This window comes from Galeopterus variegatus, unplaced genomic scaffold (genome assembly GCF_000696425.1).
Source record: "Galeopterus variegatus unplaced genomic scaffold, G_variegatus-3.0.2 Scaffold1016, whole genome shotgun sequence".
Taxonomy (NCBI): Eukaryota; Metazoa; Chordata; class Mammalia; order Dermoptera; family Cynocephalidae; genus Galeopterus; species Galeopterus variegatus.
This window is the reverse complement of record NW_007727127.1, coordinates 349607-367586: the sequence shown is the minus strand read 5'-3', so window position 1 is coordinate 367586 and position 17980 is coordinate 349607. Positions and strand designations below refer to the sequence as shown.

General features: G+C 47.7%; 1 protein-coding gene across 2 annotated transcripts in view; it reads left to right on the top strand.

Moving 5' to 3' along the window:
• The window catches only part of EEF2K (eukaryotic elongation factor-2 kinase), a 41160-nt gene extending 23546 nt beyond the window's left edge, over positions 1 to 17614 (top strand). Inside the window, exons 10-17 of one of the 2 annotated variants that reach the window (XM_008574229.1) lie at positions 530 to 597; positions 3305 to 3382; positions 4203 to 4265; positions 5783 to 5917; positions 6080 to 6268; positions 10320 to 10444; positions 13932 to 14110; positions 15688 to 17614. In XM_008574229.1, the coding sequence (XP_008572451.1) occupies positions 530 to 597; positions 3305 to 3382; positions 4203 to 4265; positions 5783 to 5917; positions 6080 to 6268; positions 10320 to 10444; positions 13932 to 14110; positions 15688 to 15797 (947 nt within the window). In that variant the 3' untranslated portion in view covers positions 15798 to 17614. The remainder of the gene's footprint in view (positions 1 to 529; positions 598 to 3304; positions 3383 to 4202; positions 4266 to 5782; positions 5918 to 6079; positions 6269 to 10319; positions 10445 to 13931; positions 14111 to 15687) is intronic. The other variant, XM_008574230.1, reaches the window with a different exon arrangement.
• Positions 17615 to 17980: the final 366 nt, after the last annotated feature.

The window sequence follows — 17980 nt, the reverse complement described above, 5'->3', positions numbered from 1 at the left end:
AAAAAAAAAAGAAAAAGAAAATACTTAAATGAATGGGCGTGTCTGACCATTTAAAAATGTAAAAACCATTCTTATGAACTGTATAAAAACAGATGGCCAGACAGAGTTGGCTCTGAGAGAGCTCAGGTCAGGAGACAGAGACAGGGAACCAGCATGAGATAGTTGGATTTGAAGCCATCCGAGGCACACTCATCAGGCCCCAAATGTACAAATGTCTTCTCTTCCTTCACGACTGCACTTTGTTCTGATTAACACATTACAAGCGTAATTGCATCATGACAACCCTGAGGAGGCAGGAGGTGAAGCGCTGGCTCAGAACCACATGGCGGGCAAGTGGCAGACTCAGAGTGAGTTCTTGAGGAGGAACTGTAGCCCTCCTGGGGCGGACAACATTCTCCTGCTTTTGTGCCTTTCTTTAAAAATTAAAAAAAGCCTTGGTGGCAGGGGAGGTCTGCTCTAGGCCATAGGTTGGTCTTGTGAATGTTCCACCGGTGGAACCAGTGCATTATCTCCATTTCTTCCTGCCCAGATTGGCCGGTGTTCGGTGATCTCGATAACATGGCATCCAGAGACCATGACCAACTGGACAACCACCGGGTGAGTGGAGAGAGAGGGAGGGAGGCTGCAGGCTCCAGTCCCCAGCAAGGGTGGGAGGAGTGGATTCACTCCCACTGCAAACTGAGGGTGAATCTTCAGACTCAGAGGTGGGCAGCCCAGCTCAGGTCTGCTCCAGGCACTGCCAGGAGGTGGGGAGGATGCAGATGAATGTCAGCCTCCTGCCCAAGGCAGAGCTTTCCTTTGGAAGAGCTGGATCCATTGCAGTTCCCAAAGATGGTTAGGGAAGAGGGACTCCAAACCAGCAACAATTCGACCTTCTAGTAAATGCCATGCTCAGCCCTGGTTTTGGTTTGGCATATATGTGGATGGTTTGAGTTTGGAATATGTATGGATAGTTTTCTGTGGGGCCCCTATCCTGGGTCTCAGATGTGTATCCCTGAGTTGTGACACTCTCAGGATGGATAGACAAAACGTTTCCTGCAGCTTTCAGGGTGACTCAGTAGTGGTAAACTGAAGGCATTTGCATTCACATATATATTATGGCATCAAATTAAAAATTCATATGACTTATTTATTTTTGGTAGCCGGCTGGTACAGGGATCATATGAATTTTTTTTTTTTTCCTTTTTGTCTTTTTTACTGACCGGCAATGGGATCACAACCCTCAGTGTTGCGCCTGCACCGCGCTCAGCCAGTGAGTGGGAACCGGTCTCCACATGGGATCCGAACCCTCGGCGGGAGCGCCGCCGCGCTCCCAAGCAGCACACTCTCCAGTGCGCCACTGGGCCTGCCCTATCATATGAATTTTTTAAGCAGACTTAGCAGAAATGTCACACTGGCACAGACCACAAGCTCACTTCAAGCTGCATTCTCAGATTGCCCCAAAGTTTCTAGTTCACTCTTGGTGGCTCTTCAGAGTTCTTCAGTGGAAGAAAAAAGTAATCATAGCTGACACAATGGCTGCGTTATCCCAGGCAGCGCTTCTAAGGGCTTTGTAGATACTCATTTAATCCTCATGACAACTTATGGGGTCGATTTTTAAAATTCCTTTTGGAATAGGTTTTATTCTAGGATTAGAATACATCTTAGGGTTTTGGAAGAGGTAATACTTTCTCATGGTTCAAAAGGAAAAGGAATGTCTCCCTCCCACCCTGACCCTGTCTCCTGCTGCTTACGCCCAGTGATAGCAGCTGCTTGGGCAGTTCTCTCATGATCTCTGATTGATAAATGAGGAAACTGAGAAACAGAAAAGTTAAGACACTTGCTCACGGCCACCCAGTGATGGAGCTGGGGTTCCCCCCTCTGTACTGCTGTCCTTTGCTGCTTTATTCCCCACCTTGGGGTAGGTATTCATGCTGTTTCTCAGATGAGGAAACTGAGGTTTGGAGAAGATGACTGCCTCACCGGGGTCGCAGAGCTGGCACTTGAATGAGGCTGTCTGTCACACCGCTTGGGAGTGATTCCCAAGGCTGCATAGTTGGTGAGGTCCAAGGACTGTGGTGCCTGGGGCCCCTGGCCTGCAGAAAGTGTGCCTTTCACTCAGCAGACTGAACAATTTTGTTGTATGTAAATCATATCTCAGTTTCAAAAGCTGAGATACTAAAAATAAAAACATCCTTTCAGCTCACATAGAGCACAGGCCTTGTGGGGAGGGTGGTAGGAAAGCCTTCAGGGCTGTGTAGGGACAAGGGCAGGGGCCTTTTAAAGATAACACAGCTCCTTGGGGTGGCAGAGGTTTCATCATATATGATTAAATGTCTCCCACCTGTGTGTGAGAGCGATGCAGGTTTTACTTCTAAGGTAGTGATACCAAGCTTCTTCTAAACATATATTTAAGTAATGTAAAATGGTCTATCTAAAGAAAAACAATAAGTGAGAAGTATGAACTCATGAAAGTGGTTTTATCTGGAGGGGAAAGTGAATGGGATGGGGAGGCACACACACACAGGAGATCTACATTTTAATGATAATATTTAAATTCTCTTTAAAAATAAAAGATCTACAGTAACTAAGGCGGAATGATAGGAGTTGACAAAGTTGGGTAGCAAGTGCACTGGAGTTCATTTTAGTATTCTCTGTTCTTATTTGTTTGTATGAAATACTTCATAATAGAATAAAGAAGGAAAGAAAAGAGAAGTGTTTGATTACTGCAAGTGATGTGCAGAGAGGGCCAGAACTCAACGTTGGGAGAGATTCTAAATTATACCAGATTCCCTTTCAGAACAGAACTCAGATCTAGGAGAATAAAACTATGTCCATCTGACCTGTACAGTTCTGGTCCAGGGCTTAGTTGTAGTAAATGTTGTTCCCAGTACTATATTTTTGCCCATGGGTCATAGCCCTTAAATCAGCCTTTGTTTTTCCGCCTGTGAAATGGGTGAGCCACTCTTAGTAGTAGCTCTTACTGCGATCCACATTCTCAGAGCATCACACCTTATTTCGTCCTCATAGCCCTTTGATGGAGGTGCTTTCATGAATCCCCACAGCTGGGGAAACTGAGGCTCAAGAGGTTAACCAAGGTCACAGCTGCGAGTGACAAAGCCAGGACCCAAGCCCAGGCAGTCTGGCTCAGAGCCCACGCTCTTTACCACTACTTTAAACTGCTCTTTGTTACCGAACCGACAAGGGGCAGGAGGGAGAGGATGTTAAGTGAGATGATGAGACAATGATAGGGATATCCAAGTGGCACCACCATCACCAGTAATCCGAGGACCACTTGGACCCTGAGGCTAGCTTCTCTCCACAGGACTCGGAGAACAGTGGGGACAGCGGCTACCCCAGTGAGAAGCGGGGTGAGCTGGATGACCCTGAGCCCCGAGAGCACGTAAGGAACCCCCAGGAAATGAGACCGGAGTCCCCTGTTGCCTCATTTATCCTCCAGGAGGATGAAAAGCTAGCGGGGGAGTGTGAGCGGGTCCCGAGAGCATGCCGAGTGCATGAATAAGTGAGATTGTTTCAGATAAAGGTGAATGCAGGGAAGAAAATGAAGCAGGGTGCGGTGGTCCAGTGAGAGACAAGCGGGAGGCCGAGATGCAAGGCTGAAAGTGGCGGGCAGGTCTTCCGGTGAAGCTGGGGCCTCTGCTTGCAGAGCGGAGAGGATGCTGGCCAGCAGGCTGGCCGGAGCTGGTGTAGGTGGGAAGGCCCAGCTCAGAGGCACAGGACCCCAGCAGTCCCTGGCAAGGGCCCCAGAGATCGGTGTCTTCGGCCATTTAGAGGTTTTACCATGTGCCAACGTTAAGCCTGTGTATCAAGGCCAGTCTTGCTGGGAGACCTCTGGTTCTCATCCTTATGATTGTGAATAAAATCAGGCAAGATAAGCTTTGACTAGAGGAAAGACTTGGCCCAGTTTCTCCTGTGGCTTCACGGCCCTTCCCAGAAGGGTCTGCCGGGATCCTGTGCCTTTGAGTCAGTTCCACCTGTTTACACGGGGAAAGGGACAGGAAGGCTCCGGCTGCAGCAGCACCTCATTCCTACCTGTGACCCGGCATCCTCTCTGCTGGGCAGACAAGGGTTCCAGCTTCCCTGGGAGGGCGAGGCTGGTTCTTGGGAGGAGGGAACTTGGGAGGGCCAGGCTGGTTCTCAGGAGGAGGTTCTTGGGAGAGAGACCTGCTCTCTGGATCACTCTAATCTCTGCCTCCATTCAGGTCCACTCAAACAGTAACCGGAGGTATGAGTCTGATGAAGACAGCCTGGGCAGCTCCGGACGGGTAATGCGCCCAAGGGGCCCTGTCTGCAGCTTGCTGGCCTTTCCCGGCTCTGAAGCTGTTTCTCCTCCCTCGTGTCACCGCCACCTGCCCATCTGCCTCACACATCTCCTAAAGGAAGATTTTGCAAAGGAGCAAAGCCCCTTGGCAGATACTTTTGGAGCCTCTGCCCTGGTGGGATGCAGGAGAGGATTAGAGTAGAGTAGGACACCCCCATCCCAGAGGGAAATCACAATGGTAGCTCCAGCTCACATGTTAAAGTGCTTGCCGTGGAGGTGCCTCACAGCATCAATCAATTTACTTCTTGCCACCACCCCATGAAATAGGCTTCTCTCTCTCTCTTTCTCTCTCTCTCTCTCTCTCGGTGGCTGGCCGGCATAGGGATCTGAGCCCATGACCCTGGTGTCATCAATGCCGCACTCTAACCAGCTGAGCAACCGGCCAGCCGAGATAGGCTGGTATGCATCCTCATTATAGAGATGAGAAAATTGGGGTCTTATGTAACTTTCCCCAGGTCACGGCTGGTATGCCTGCAAGCATCTCAGATGATGGTTATCATCAGGCCAGCCCCACTCCCCACACGCCCCTCTCTAGCGGCCTTCCAAACATACTTTGAACCTCGCACCTTCAAGATTTTCCACTGTGAGTCTCTGTCCCACCTGCAAGGTCCTTCCTCCCCTTCTGGTCATTCCACCTCGAATCCTACCTACTCTCCAAGCCTGGACCTCAGTGACTTCCTCCAGGGGCTTTCCCTGCCCACCCCATACCTGCCTCTTGCTGCCCCAGAGCACTGGTTATTTACCACAGAGTGTGTCTTGGTCAGGTCCGTGGCTCAGCTCAGGTGGAGCAGGGTTGCTCAACCATGGCACTACTGGCATTCTGGGCTGGATCATTCTCTGTTGTGGGGGCTGCCCTGTGCCTTGGAGGATGTTTTCCATGCACACAACTGCCTCACAGGGCAGAGATGATGTGTTCTCTAAACTTGTTCCTTGAAGCACCCTGCTGATGTAGCCCACGGTGTTGTGACTCACAAAGGAAAGCCACATGGATTTGCTGGAAGGTCTGAAGTCAGACTCTTCTGGTACCTTGTGTGGGGAGCTGGCAAAGGAGGTGGCGTAGGGCTGAACCCCCCCCCCCAACCAAACCCATTGATAAATGGTGGGGGAGGATGCTTCTTCAAGCAAGCCACTGCAGTCTGCTCTGCCTGCCCTTGTGTCCTGATGCTGCGCTCTCAGCACCCACGAGCTGGTGCAGTTGGAATGATGGAGGTGGCCTGGCCAGTTGCTCACTTGGTTAGAGCATGGGGGTGATAACACCAAGGCCCAGGCTTCAATCCTTGTTACCAGCTAACTGCAAAAAAATAATAATAATAATAATAAGAGCTGTGTTTGTCTGAGAAAAATGTGATCCCTTAAGGGTCTGCTCCCTGTCTTGCCAGTCAGGTTCCTATGTCGGGGGCTGCTGCCAGCTGTCACAGCGCGTGTCCCCAGCACTGCACCCTGCTCGTTCTCTCCCTTCAGGTCTGTGTGGAGAAGTGGAATCTCCTCAACTCCTCCCGCCTCCACCTGCCGAGGCCTTCGGCCGTGGCCCAGGAAGTGCAAAGGCTTAATGCTCTGGACCTTGAAAAGAAAATTGGGAAGTCCATTTTGGGGAAGGTATCGGTGATGCCCATTTCGGAGTCCTCTTCACACTAACCCAGAGCCCCCAGCTCACACCTCTCCTCCGCTAATCGCTTCCTCCTGCAGGCTGGCTGGGAGGCCCTGGGTGAGGCTTCGGCCTTCCAGACAGCCGGACCAAAACTGTAGTCTGTGTGGCAGGTCCATCTGGCCATGGTGCGCTACCATGAGGGCGGACGCTTCTGCGAGAAGGATGAGGAGTGGGACCGCGAGTCGGCAGTCTTCCACCTGGAGCATGCGGCCGACCTGGGCGAGCTGGAGGCCATTGTGGGCCTGGGGCTCATGTACTTGCAGCTCCCACACCACATCCTGGCCGACGTCTCTCTCAAGGTGAGGGTTGGGGGGAGCCTGGCCAACCCGTCATTCACCTGCCTCCCATCCTGGAGTGTCATGCATGCCATCAAAATGTCCTGGTAATTGGTTTGGGGGCAAGCACTTCAAAGTTAGTTGAAACTGGTAGAATTGTTCTCTGTCTTTGGGCAGTGAGTGGCAAGTGACAGTGACATTTCCAGGCAATAATGACATGGTGTGATGGGAGAAGCAGAAGACACTGGTGGAAACAGATGGGGAAGGGTCGTGCCTGGGGGCCTGAGGGACCAGCCCTGCAGACTTCCTGATGGTCAGTTCTGGCTGTACCCCTGGTAGCTGGAGGAAAGCCTAGCACCCAGGAGCAGCTCAGTGTTCATTCGTGGAATGAAGGGATAAAGGGAGATCTGAGTTAGACCTAAAGGCCGAATAGGAGCGAGCCAGGCAGAGCGTGGGAGGTGAGTGGTTCAGACAAAGGGAACAGTGTGTGCATTGGCCCAGAGGCCAGAGACAGGATGGCAGGTCAGAGGCCAGGATGTGGATCCATAAATCTGGAGCATGTGGCCTGAGACGGGGCACGAGTTGCGTCTGAAGAGTGGGCTGGGGCTGGATCTGAAGCAGTCAGACATTGGTGTGTTGGGAAGTTGTGTAGGCATCTAGTCCTGCGTTCCCTGGTCCATGGGCACAGGGCAGAAAGGGTAGAGTGAATGGGATCTGATCAGGCATGTGGGCAGGAGATAAACCACAGCTGTTATTTCCTGTTTTAGGTGGTGAGGAGCAGGCTTGGTTGGAAGAGGGGATTTTTCACTTGTCTCTCTCTCTCTCTCTCTCCCATCTCTAAGCTCCTTGAGGGCAGGACTGAATGTATCTCATTCAGCCAGTGGGGTGCTGGTAGACTTAACAGTAGGCTCTTGGGGGTGGGGAGGGAATGTATACACCTATATGTGTGTAAGGATATTATATATTTTGCTGATCTAAAGAATATGTAGCATACAGTTTACAAGTAATGATAAAAGGACTCTTTATTAGGGGCCAGCCGGCTGCTACAGTGCGCCGCTTGGGAGTGCAGCAGCGCTCCCGCCGAGGGTTCGGATCCCACATACAGACCGGCCGCTCACTGGCTGAGTGAGGTGCGGGAGCAACACCGAGGGTTGCAATCCCGATCTGTTGCCAGTCACGAAAAAAGACAAAAAAGGAAAAAAAAAAGGACTCTTTATTATAAATTCCATACAGTCACTTGATTCTCACAGAATATTTTGTTGATTTTTAAAAATTTACTTAATTGCCACATTGTAAATGTACATGTTTGCAGGGTACAATTTGATGTTTTATACATATGTGCAGATTTTTGTGAACTCTTGTATCCATAGCCAACCAGTGTTTGCAACCAATGGAGGAGTGCAGTTCTGACATAAATATTGGTTGATATTTTCATTTATTCTAATAAGTAAGATGAAAGTGAAATAACGAAGACCTGTTTTAGAACTGAAACGTTCTTTCTTCCATCCATTTCTTAAGTTGAGACCATCAAAAAAGCAATAAATCAAACCTGGGTTTGTAGCATTGTCTTTCTGTGGGGTAAGTGCTCCTACCATGGCCAGTTTCAAGTGACTCGTATGACATCACTGAACACGGAGCTGGAAAGGATGTGCAGGAGTTCACCATCATGTGGCATTTCTACCATGAGGGTGCAGTGGGCCAGTGGTTCTCAACCAGGGCTTTTGCTTCCTCCTTCCCCAGGGGACATTAGCAATGTTGGCAGACAATTTGGATTGTCACAGTTAGTGAGGTACTACTGACGTCTGATGGGTAGAGGGCAGAGATGCTACTAAACATCATACAAATCACAGGACAGCCCCCCACAACAAAAAACTTATCTGGCCCAAAAAATCCATAGTGTTGAGGTTGAGAAACCCTGCAATAGATATAAATAACCTCAAGAGCGTAAATAATAGTAAAATGTAGTAAAAATAATTAAGGAAGAGTTTTGAGTATTTATTACCTCTAGTTATTTATTATTATTATTTTTGGCGGCTGGCTGGTACAGGGATCTGAACCCTTGACCTTGGTGTTATCAGCACCACGCTCTCCCAAGTGAGCTAACCGGCCAGCTCTACTGCTATTTTCAATATAATGCGTCTCAGTGTAAATTTATTTCTGATTTAATGTTCAATAATGACTGTTTTACAACTGGCCTGCCAGATTCCTGAAATAAAGTCTGTGTTTGTGAGGCTGTACAAGTCACTCCTGTCATCACAGGCTGTTTACACCAACTGCACCCTAGTAACTTTGTAAAATTTAGTTTCCTTACTTGTAGGTATCCCAAGGGCCTTTCTCTAGGGGACAGACTGGCAGCTTCCCCTAGCAGGGGTGTGATTGCCTAGAGCGGTGTGGTTAGGCAGGGCAGGCAGGCAGGAAGTGAGCTGTGTTCAAGCCAGGCTTGTGGCTTAGCAAGGAAAATGGTGACCATGTGCCCTGAGAGGCCGCTGTGTGCTAGGAAGCCCCCTCCTGCTTTCCGCAGTCCTCTCTCTATTGTCCTGCTAAGACATTCATCAATCGAGCACATGCCTTTTGAGCACCTCCTGCACCCTGGGCCCTGTCCTAGATTCTTATTCACAACCGTGAATAAGATGCACAAGATCCCTACTCTCATGGAGCAAACTTTTCAGATAGGAAAGGATGTAATATGTGTACCAATTAACAAATAAAAATATTTCCAATAAAGTTAAAAATAATGAACCTTTATTGAGCACTTTCTGTGCCAGGCATTCTTCTAAAGTGCTAGGGAGAAAATATGGCAGGGAATGTGATCCAGAGTGACTGGATCGTCCTCATGTATCAGGACACAGCTTCCGGCACAAGGGAGGCTGGGAAATGTAGTCTTTAGCTGGTCAGCCACGTGTCCAGCAAAAACATGGCAAGGGAGAATGGATGTGGGGACAACTGGCAGTCTTTGCCACACTTCTTGAAGCTTGCAGGTTGGGAAGGGCATTGTAGGCTGATATGAGAGCTTTGCATTTGCCTCTGAATGAGATAGGAAGCCATGGAGCAGCTTTGAGAGAGAAATGTGACCAGGCGTGGGTTTTGAAAGCATCTCTCTGGCTGCTGTGGGGTGGATCGTGGGGGAACAGTGGAAGCAGGAGCCCTCCTCCACTGCTGTTGGGGGTGTACAGTGGGGCAGCTCCTGTGGGAGACAGCTGGGCAGCAACTCAAAAGGCTAAACAGAGTTGCATTGGATCCATCAATTCCACTCACAGGTATATACCCAAGAGATTAAAAACATACATCCACACAAAAACTTGCACTGGAGGGCCGGCCCGGTGGCGCACTGCTATAGTGCGCCACTTGGGAGTGCGGTGGCGCTCCCGCCGAGGGTTCGGATCCCACATGCGGACTGGTTCCCGCTCGCTGGCTGAGCGAGGTGTGGATGCAACACCGAGGGTTGCGATCCCGTTGCCAGTCCCGGTCCGGTGCAGGCGCGACACTGAGGGTTGTGATCCGTTGCCAGACACGAAAAAAGACAAAAAAAAAAAAAACTTGCACTGGAATGTTCAGAGCAGCATTATTCATAATAGCCAAAAAGTGGAAACAAGCCAAATGCCCATGAATGGGGGAATTGCTAAACAAAATATGATATATTCCTATAGTGGAATATTATTTAATCATAAAAAGGAACGAGGTACTGATACATGCTACAACATGGATGAGTCTCGAAGACATCATGCTAAGTGAAAGAAGCCAGTCACAAAGGACCACATATTGTGTGATTCCACTTATATAAAATGTCCAGAATAGGCAAATCCATAGAGGGCTGGGCAGGATGAGGAGATTGACAGTTAAAGGATATGGGGTTTCTTTTGGGGTCAGTGAAAGTGTTCTGAAATTGACTGTGGTCCTGGTTGCATAATTCTGTGAAAATACTAAAAACCACTGATGTGAATTCTACAGCAGCCCCAGCCCAGAGCTCTCAAAATAACGGGAAAAACAGGGAGAAGGTTGATTACTGGGATCTTGGCAGCCCTCTCTTGTGCCTGCCTCAACGGCTTTTCTTTCCCCCTCTGGTTTGTATTGACAGGAGATGGAAGAAAATAAAGTAAAAGGATTCGATTACTTACTGAAGGCAGCTGAAGCAGGCGACAGACAGTCCATGATCCTAGTGGCACGAGCTTTTGACACCGGCCAGAACCTCAGCCCAGACAGGTACGGTGGCTGCTTCTCAGGTGGACCCGCGGGAACCTGGGCTGCGGGTGGTGCTTTCCCTTCAGTGTCAGGACAGCCCTTGGTTCAAGTCTTGGCTCCCCCGATACCAGTCCAGTGACTGCGGGCAAGTGATTTTACTTCCCTGGCCTCAGTTTCTTCATTTTGTAAATGGAATCATTATAGCATCTGCATCCTCAGGTGGTTGTGTGAGGGGTAAGTGGGATGATGCCTGAAATAGTGCCTGACACGTAACAGGTACGATAAATGTTAACCAGTACGTGTGAAGGTTTGCCCAAGGAAAACATCTGAAAGGCTCCGCAGGATCAGGCTCAGAGTGGTTGTCCCTGGATGTTGGGATTATGGGCGATTTTAATGTTTTTTTTTTCCTACTTTTGTTTTTATTTGTATTATTTTTCACTTTGAGAGGGAGGGGAGGGTGGGGGCAACCTCCAGGGTATTTTCTCGAGTGGCTTTGAGACTCCTGAAGGTGGCTCTGCAGGTGTCGTCGCTGTTCATTTACCCTTCATTTACCCTCTGGCTGAGACGTCAGGACTGCTTCTGTGGTGGCAGGAGGGGAGGGCAGCTCGGCTCCATCTCTGCTCTTGGGCTTGGCCAGTGGGAGGTCCCCGAAGCCCAGGGGCGAGAGGTTGGTTGGAGCAATTGAACTTACAGTGGAACCTTTGCTCACCCTCTGTGGCTCCCATTGGAACGTGGCTACCCTCCACTGTCCTCAGGAGCCTCCCGTGGCTTTCGGGAAGGGAGCAGGAAGGGCACATTCATCATCTGAGCTTCCAGGGCTGCAGCAGTGTGGTGGTCTGTCCTCTTTGGTATCAAGGTCTCATCTGCCTCACTGGATTTAGAAGAGAAGTCAGGACCCTGGCTCTATCATATCAGATCTCAGAGTCACAAACTCCCAGGCATGTGACATCCCGCCCGTATTCCATATCATATACAGTCCCAACATTTATCAGACACCTACTGTGTAACAGTTGTGCTCCCTTATATTTTGAGAGCACTTTCATAGTGCGGTTTTATTTCATTGAGGACAGGCATCAGGTCTCCTACATCTCTGAAGTTCCCATGTTTAGCACAGGGCTTGGCTCAGTAGTTTGAATGAATGAACCAACATATTTCTTTAATGCAGACCAGGCAGGTATTTTGACCCTGTTTTATGGATGGCTAAATTATAGTTCCAAGAAGTGAAGGGACTTGCCCATGGTCAAATACCCCATAAGTGGCAGAGCCAAAACTTAGATCTCCTGACCCCTCGTCCAGTGTACTGTCTACTGGCATGGAGAGCAGGGGAATAAAAAACCCCAACACGTGTGTATCAAATCAAACATTAGCCTGGGTGGTGCCCCCTGAGTGCAGCAGGGCAGCACAGCATGGAGGGTTGGAGCTGGGCACCAAGTATCTGAATCCAAGGTCCTTAAAAAGGCTTTGCTATATGTGCTTTCTCTTCCTGTCTTTTGTCTACATATTATTTTTATTTGAGGTGATGGGGTTTTTCTGTTGATTTGTTAGAACTCTTTACATATTAAAGCTATTAACCCTTTGGCATATGATTCTCTTTAAAAGAAGGTTTTTTTTCAGAGATGGCTACCATAAATGGGGAAGGGGTGGCACACATGTCACATAATGACCATTTATTGGGTTTGGGGACACACCAGGTTTTAATATTTGTGTAGTTAAATCCACCAAAATTTTCTTTTTAGCTTCTCCTATAGTCATTTTCTTATTTTTCTTCCTCATTCCAAGTAGCTCCAGCCTCTTCCATTCAGGGATTGTTAATTAAGGACCAGTTATGGGTAACGCAGGGTCATATGTAGGTCCAAATTTGTAATTAAGGGGTTTTGGCCCTTCTCAAAAGTTACTATCTAATAGGGGAAGGAAAAGTCATGAAAAATTCCAAGGTAGGGGTGGGCTCCCTAACCACTGGGGTAGCATCAGGTGAGGGTGGGCAGGGAGAGATAGGCACTCTCCCCTCTTTCTCATGTAATGTTTTTTGGGGATAATTCTGCTTTGCCCTTTAGGACCAGGGAAGGCCAGAGCTGAAAGGGGAAGTCATCTGGTCTAATGGCTTCCAGTCAGTGCTATAACCCAAGTTTGTTGGGTATGTCGCCACTAATTTTCAGATGATTTTTTTTTCATAAGATAAAATGGAGTCAAGGTTATCTCCTGAACACCATCCCAGCCTGTCCCTGTTTTCATCTATTTATTTAACAGACATTTATTGAGCCGGCACTGTTTGCCAGTCCCTGGAATATGGCAGTAAACAAAGCAGACAAGGCCCCTGCCTTCTTGGGGCTTATGTTCTAGTCGGGGGAGAACATAATGAACAAGTGGACATGGGATTGAAGATTGCGATAATTGTTGTGAGATGCAGGGTGTTTGGGACAGTGTCTCTAAAGAGGCAATGTAAGAGCTGAGACTGGAGGGATGAGGAGTGTCTTAGTCCATTTTGTGCTGCTATAACAATACTGGGTAATTGATAATGAACAGAAATTTATTGGTTTATAGTTCTGAGGCTGGAAAGTCCAATATCAAGGTGTCGGCAGCTGACGAGGGGCTTCTGAGTCATCCCGTGGCGGAAGGAGGCCGAATTTGCTCCTTTCTAGCTGACTTAGTCTCATGATAATGGCATTAGTCCATTCACGAGGGTAGAGCCCTCTCGGCTCAATCACTTCTCAAAGGTCCCACGTCCTCATACTGTCACAATGGCAATCAAATTTCAGCATGAGTTTTGCAGGGGACAAACATTCAAACCCTAGCAAGAAGCCAGGTGTGGAAAGAGTTGGGGAAGAATGTTCCAAGGTGAGATCATGGCAGGTGGAACATGGAATGTTCCAAGGAGTGGGCAGGAGCTGGCACGTGTGGGGATAGAAAGCAGCCGGCGAGCCTGAAGGGCAGTGCCATGGTCAGACAGGACCTCAGGAGGCAGTGGCCACAAGAAGGGGATGGCCGGTCTTCAGCGCTGTTGAAGTTTCATGAGACCCGTAGACCTTGTCTGTGTGTCTCTCTCTTTTGCTGTTTCGTGGTTCACTATAAATAGTTACTCACATGGGTTACACCCAAAGAGAAAGAGCCCACTGCTGTGTTGGCTGCGTACTTCATGTGGTGTGAGTTTGGCCATACGTGTGCTGCAGGAGGAGAAAGAGTCAGGGTTCGAGGGCCAGGGCTGGAAGAGGGAAGTCAGCCCTTCAGGGGAAAGCTCAGCCCTGTGCCGGAGGAGAGCTAGAGCTGCCCAATTGTTGTAATGCCCATTTTGGTAAGGAAAGCTACCTAATTGCTGTCTTAATAAATATATAAATCTACAGTATGAAGGTGCCCCTTAGATGTGGTGGCTTTGGGTACTATGGGTTGAGAACCATGGGTGGTGGCCCTGCTGGGATCCCTGACTAGCCCTCGCTGCCACATGGCTCTCCTCCCTCCCTCTTGCCCTGTTGCCACGGTAACCTCCTTCTTTCCCTCTGTATCTCCTGGCAAGGTGCCGAGACTGGCCTGAGGCCCTGCACTGGTACAACACTGCCCTGCAGACCACGGACTGCGATGAGGGTGGCGAGTATGATGGGATGCAGGACGAGCCCCGGTACACGCTGCTGGCCAGGGAGGCTGAGATGCTGTTCACAGGCGGCCTTGGGCTGGAAAAGGACCCACAGAGATCAGGTAGGGCCTGGGAGACCTGCCCCTGGCTTGGGACAGGGCCAAGCGTGGAGGGACCTAATTCCTATTCCACCGGGAGTTATGACAAGATGCCAGGCTGTATCTCTTCCCCAAGGAAGGGACTTTATGGAGCTGGTATGCAGATGAACGTTTTTATTTTAAGGGTTATATGATAATGGTTATATAGATAGCGGGGGTTTTTTGCAATTTTAAAAATTGCACTGAAATTTTTGTATATGAAATTCACCATCTTAAAGTGTACAGTTCAGTGGTTTTTAGTATATTCACAGTGTTGTGCAACCATCACCACTATATAATTCAAGAACATTTCCTTCATCCTCAAAAGAGACCCTGAGCAGTTAGCAGTCACTCCCAACTCCCCCTACCTCCATTCCTGGCAACCACTAATCTGCTCTCCCTCTGTATGGATTTGCCTGTTCTGGACATTTCACATAAGTGGGATCATACCCTTTTGTGTCTGGCTTCTTTCACTTAGCATAATGTTTTCAAGGTTCATCCATGTAGTGTTCCTTTTTATGGCCAAATAATATTCCATTGTATGGATATACCACATTTTGTTTATCTATTCATCAGTTGATGGACAAGTTATATATTTTTTTCTGTTATATAATACATTAGTCTGCTTGGGCTGCAATGACAAGATACTATAGACTGGGTGGCTTAAATAATAGGAATGTATTTCTCACAGTTCTGGAGGCTAGAGTGTCCAAGATCAAGGTGCCAGCCAGTTTATTTTCTGCCTTGTAGAAGCCACCCTCTTGCTGTGCTGTCACATGTCCTTTCTTCTGTGTACATGCCAAGAGAGAGCTCTGGTGTCCCTTCCTCTTCCTTTGAGGGCACCAGCCTTATATGATTAGGGCCCACCCTTATGACCTCATTTAACCTTTATCAATTCTTCATAGGCCCTGTTGCCAAATACAGTCACATTGTTAAGCTTCAACAATTTTGGGGAGACACAAAACATTCAGTCCATAACAGATAGTAAACCTACTAAACTTCTGATTTCACAGCTATAGGATGAGGCTAAGTTTAAAAAGATTTTAAAAAGTTGTAGTAAAAGTTAAGCAAATAGAATGATACTGCCAATCTATTATCCCTTATTTGAAATTTCTAAATTCAAAAAGCTCTGAAAACTAAAGGTGTTTTTGTAAGTTTTGCACATATTCATTTGGTGGCAGAACCTGTCCTGAACTTACATGAGGCTGTTTATAGTCTATTTCTTCCACTTTCAAACATCCCCAGTCACTCCTGCAAAAGCCCTCAATCTGGTTCTCCTTGGCTCAAATGGAATCACCCACCCATCCCTAAACCAATCACTGTGGTCATGAAGATGGCTCACTCTGATTGGCCATGCCTAAGTCTGGACCAATCCCTGTGATTTGGTGGAGAATGGAGAGTATTCTGATTGGCCAGGCTTGATCACACGTGTACCCTTACAGCCCCACCCAGATCACCTGGAGGGAGAAACCTCAGGGTGCTCTTCCAGATGGTGGGGGACACTGGGCTGGCAAAAACAATAGGTGGTTCACCTCCTTATGCCCCACTTTGCTCTCTTTCAGGGGACTTGTACACCCAGGCAGCCGAGGCAGCCATGGAAGCCATGAAGGGCCGGCTGGCCAACCAATACTACCAGAAGGCAGAGGAGGCCTGGGCCCAGATGGAGGAATAACTTGCCAGGAAGATCTCTGCCAGCTAGTTCCAAGCAAAAGGGCTAGGAGGAAAAGGGAAAAAAAAGACTTAGTTTGGGGAGGGAAAGCATTTTTAGTGTGTTGTAAATCAACTTTTGTATTTCATGTTTTGACTCTTGAAAATGTCTTTGCTACTAGCAGAGACACTACACCTGTACCTTAGAGGCAGGATTTTGGGGGAATGGGTATTGAAAAAGCAGCCTAATGAACCAACATATCGTTTCAAGGTTCTGTTTTTATTTTTGTTTCATTTTTTGTCATGTGATGTAAGAAAGTGCTTTTCTGCCTTGCATGGGCAATATTAGGGCTCTGCTCACCAGCCTTTTCAGGCTGGACTGAAATCTCAGGCCCACAGGGCCCTGTGTTTGTGAATTAGGATGGGGAGTTAACGTCCCATGGGGCGTGTACTGGCATGACTCAGTGCAGCCTTCTTTGTCAGAGCACTTGGAAGTGCACATGGCACTTTCAACAGATGTGAGATTGTACAGTGCCCAGGCCCCTTCTTCCATAGGGAAGAGCCTGCACACTGTTTTCTAGTCTTTTCGTTTAATTTCCTCCCACAATGCAACTGTCAGGCATACAGCCAAATTCCATTTTTAAGCATGCTTTCTACATGGGCTTTATAAAACACATTCAATTTTTGTATGCACACATTTACTACCTCTAACTCCTACATCAGCTAGTGTGGAAGAGGGTGTGCCTCAAAGCTTTTACATGTAAAGACAATGGCTTGGGATATTGGAGCCTTTTCTCCAAACAGTCACGTACCCTGCATCTCAGTGGCAGCATCCACAGTGTGACTGAAGTGTCCCTTGTTCCCTATTCCCTGGCGTTTAATTAGCATCTGATGCTCTTATGTAGAATTTGCTCCCCAGCCTTGTCTTTGGCATTTTCTGCTTGAAGCTAGGCTGATTTTGTGTAACTTGCAGCAGGATGCTTTCAGCAGTAGCCCCTTGAGATTGCATCTAAGATGTATGAGAATGAGAGGGCAAGAACTATAAACACTCATTAATTTCAGTAGTTTCCCCAGGGCCAGGCTATGGTTATCTTTATCTAATGAGCTTTCCCTTTAAACGGAGTTCAGATTTCATATTAGTATGATGTAATTTGGTGATTCAAATAGCAAGGAAAACAGACCGCTTTAATCAATCCCAAATGCCAAAGCAGCCTCTCTTTGTTTAAAAATCAAAATGTAAAAAAGCAGAGTATAACATACAGAACATTCTTATCTGTTCATTGGAACAGGTCCTTCAACACTTGAGTACTGAGTGCTGTGGAGTCATGAACCTGTGCTGGGATTAGGTTCCAAAGTCCAGAGTGTCCCTTAAAGGAAAAATCAAGCAGAGTCAAAATTACCCTCGGAAAATCCCTAAGACCACCCATAAATGACAGTGTCCCTGGTTTTTATACATGGACTCATCACAGTCGGTTTTCCTATAGAAATTGGACCTGGTCACCCTTTTTTCATCTGTACCAGATCAATAGTTGCCTTGCGTTAAGCTGGTGTGTGTGTGTCAGTGCATATAGTTAAATTGCACATGTTAAATGTAAGCAAGAAGCTACTTTATTGTGATTTATCTCTTCAAAGTAATCAAGCCCCATATAACTCATGCTTCTTTTGTTATTGTTAATTCAGCCACCCTTCTCTCTCTGTGAGATTTTGTTATGTAAATAATTTGGGTTCCCTGATCACCAATCTAATTTCTTAATTATGTCATCTCTTCTCTAGCAAGAATTGGCAAGACTTTTTTTGTAAAGGGCCAGATAATAAACATTTTAGGCTTTGCAGGCCATATCACCTCTGTTGCAAATACCCAACCCTGCTGTCATAGTGCAAAAGCAGCCATAGACAATATGTAAACAAATGAGCGTGGCTGGTGTTCCAGTAAAACTTTATTTACAAAAACAGGTGGCCCTCTTGGGCTGTAGTTTGTCCACTCCTGTTCAAACCTTTGGCTGAGCTGCTTTATTAAGCTCTGAGGGCAGGAGCTATCCCGACTTTGTGGCCTCTGGGCCTCAAAAACACAGTGCCTTGGCACAGAGTAGGCACTGAACAAATGTGTAAACAAATTTAGAGCCATCCCTAGTCACTGCTCTGACTTTTTGAGGTTCTAATCAACCAATTAATGTTTCATTTTCTGGACTGGCTTGAGCCATCACCCCT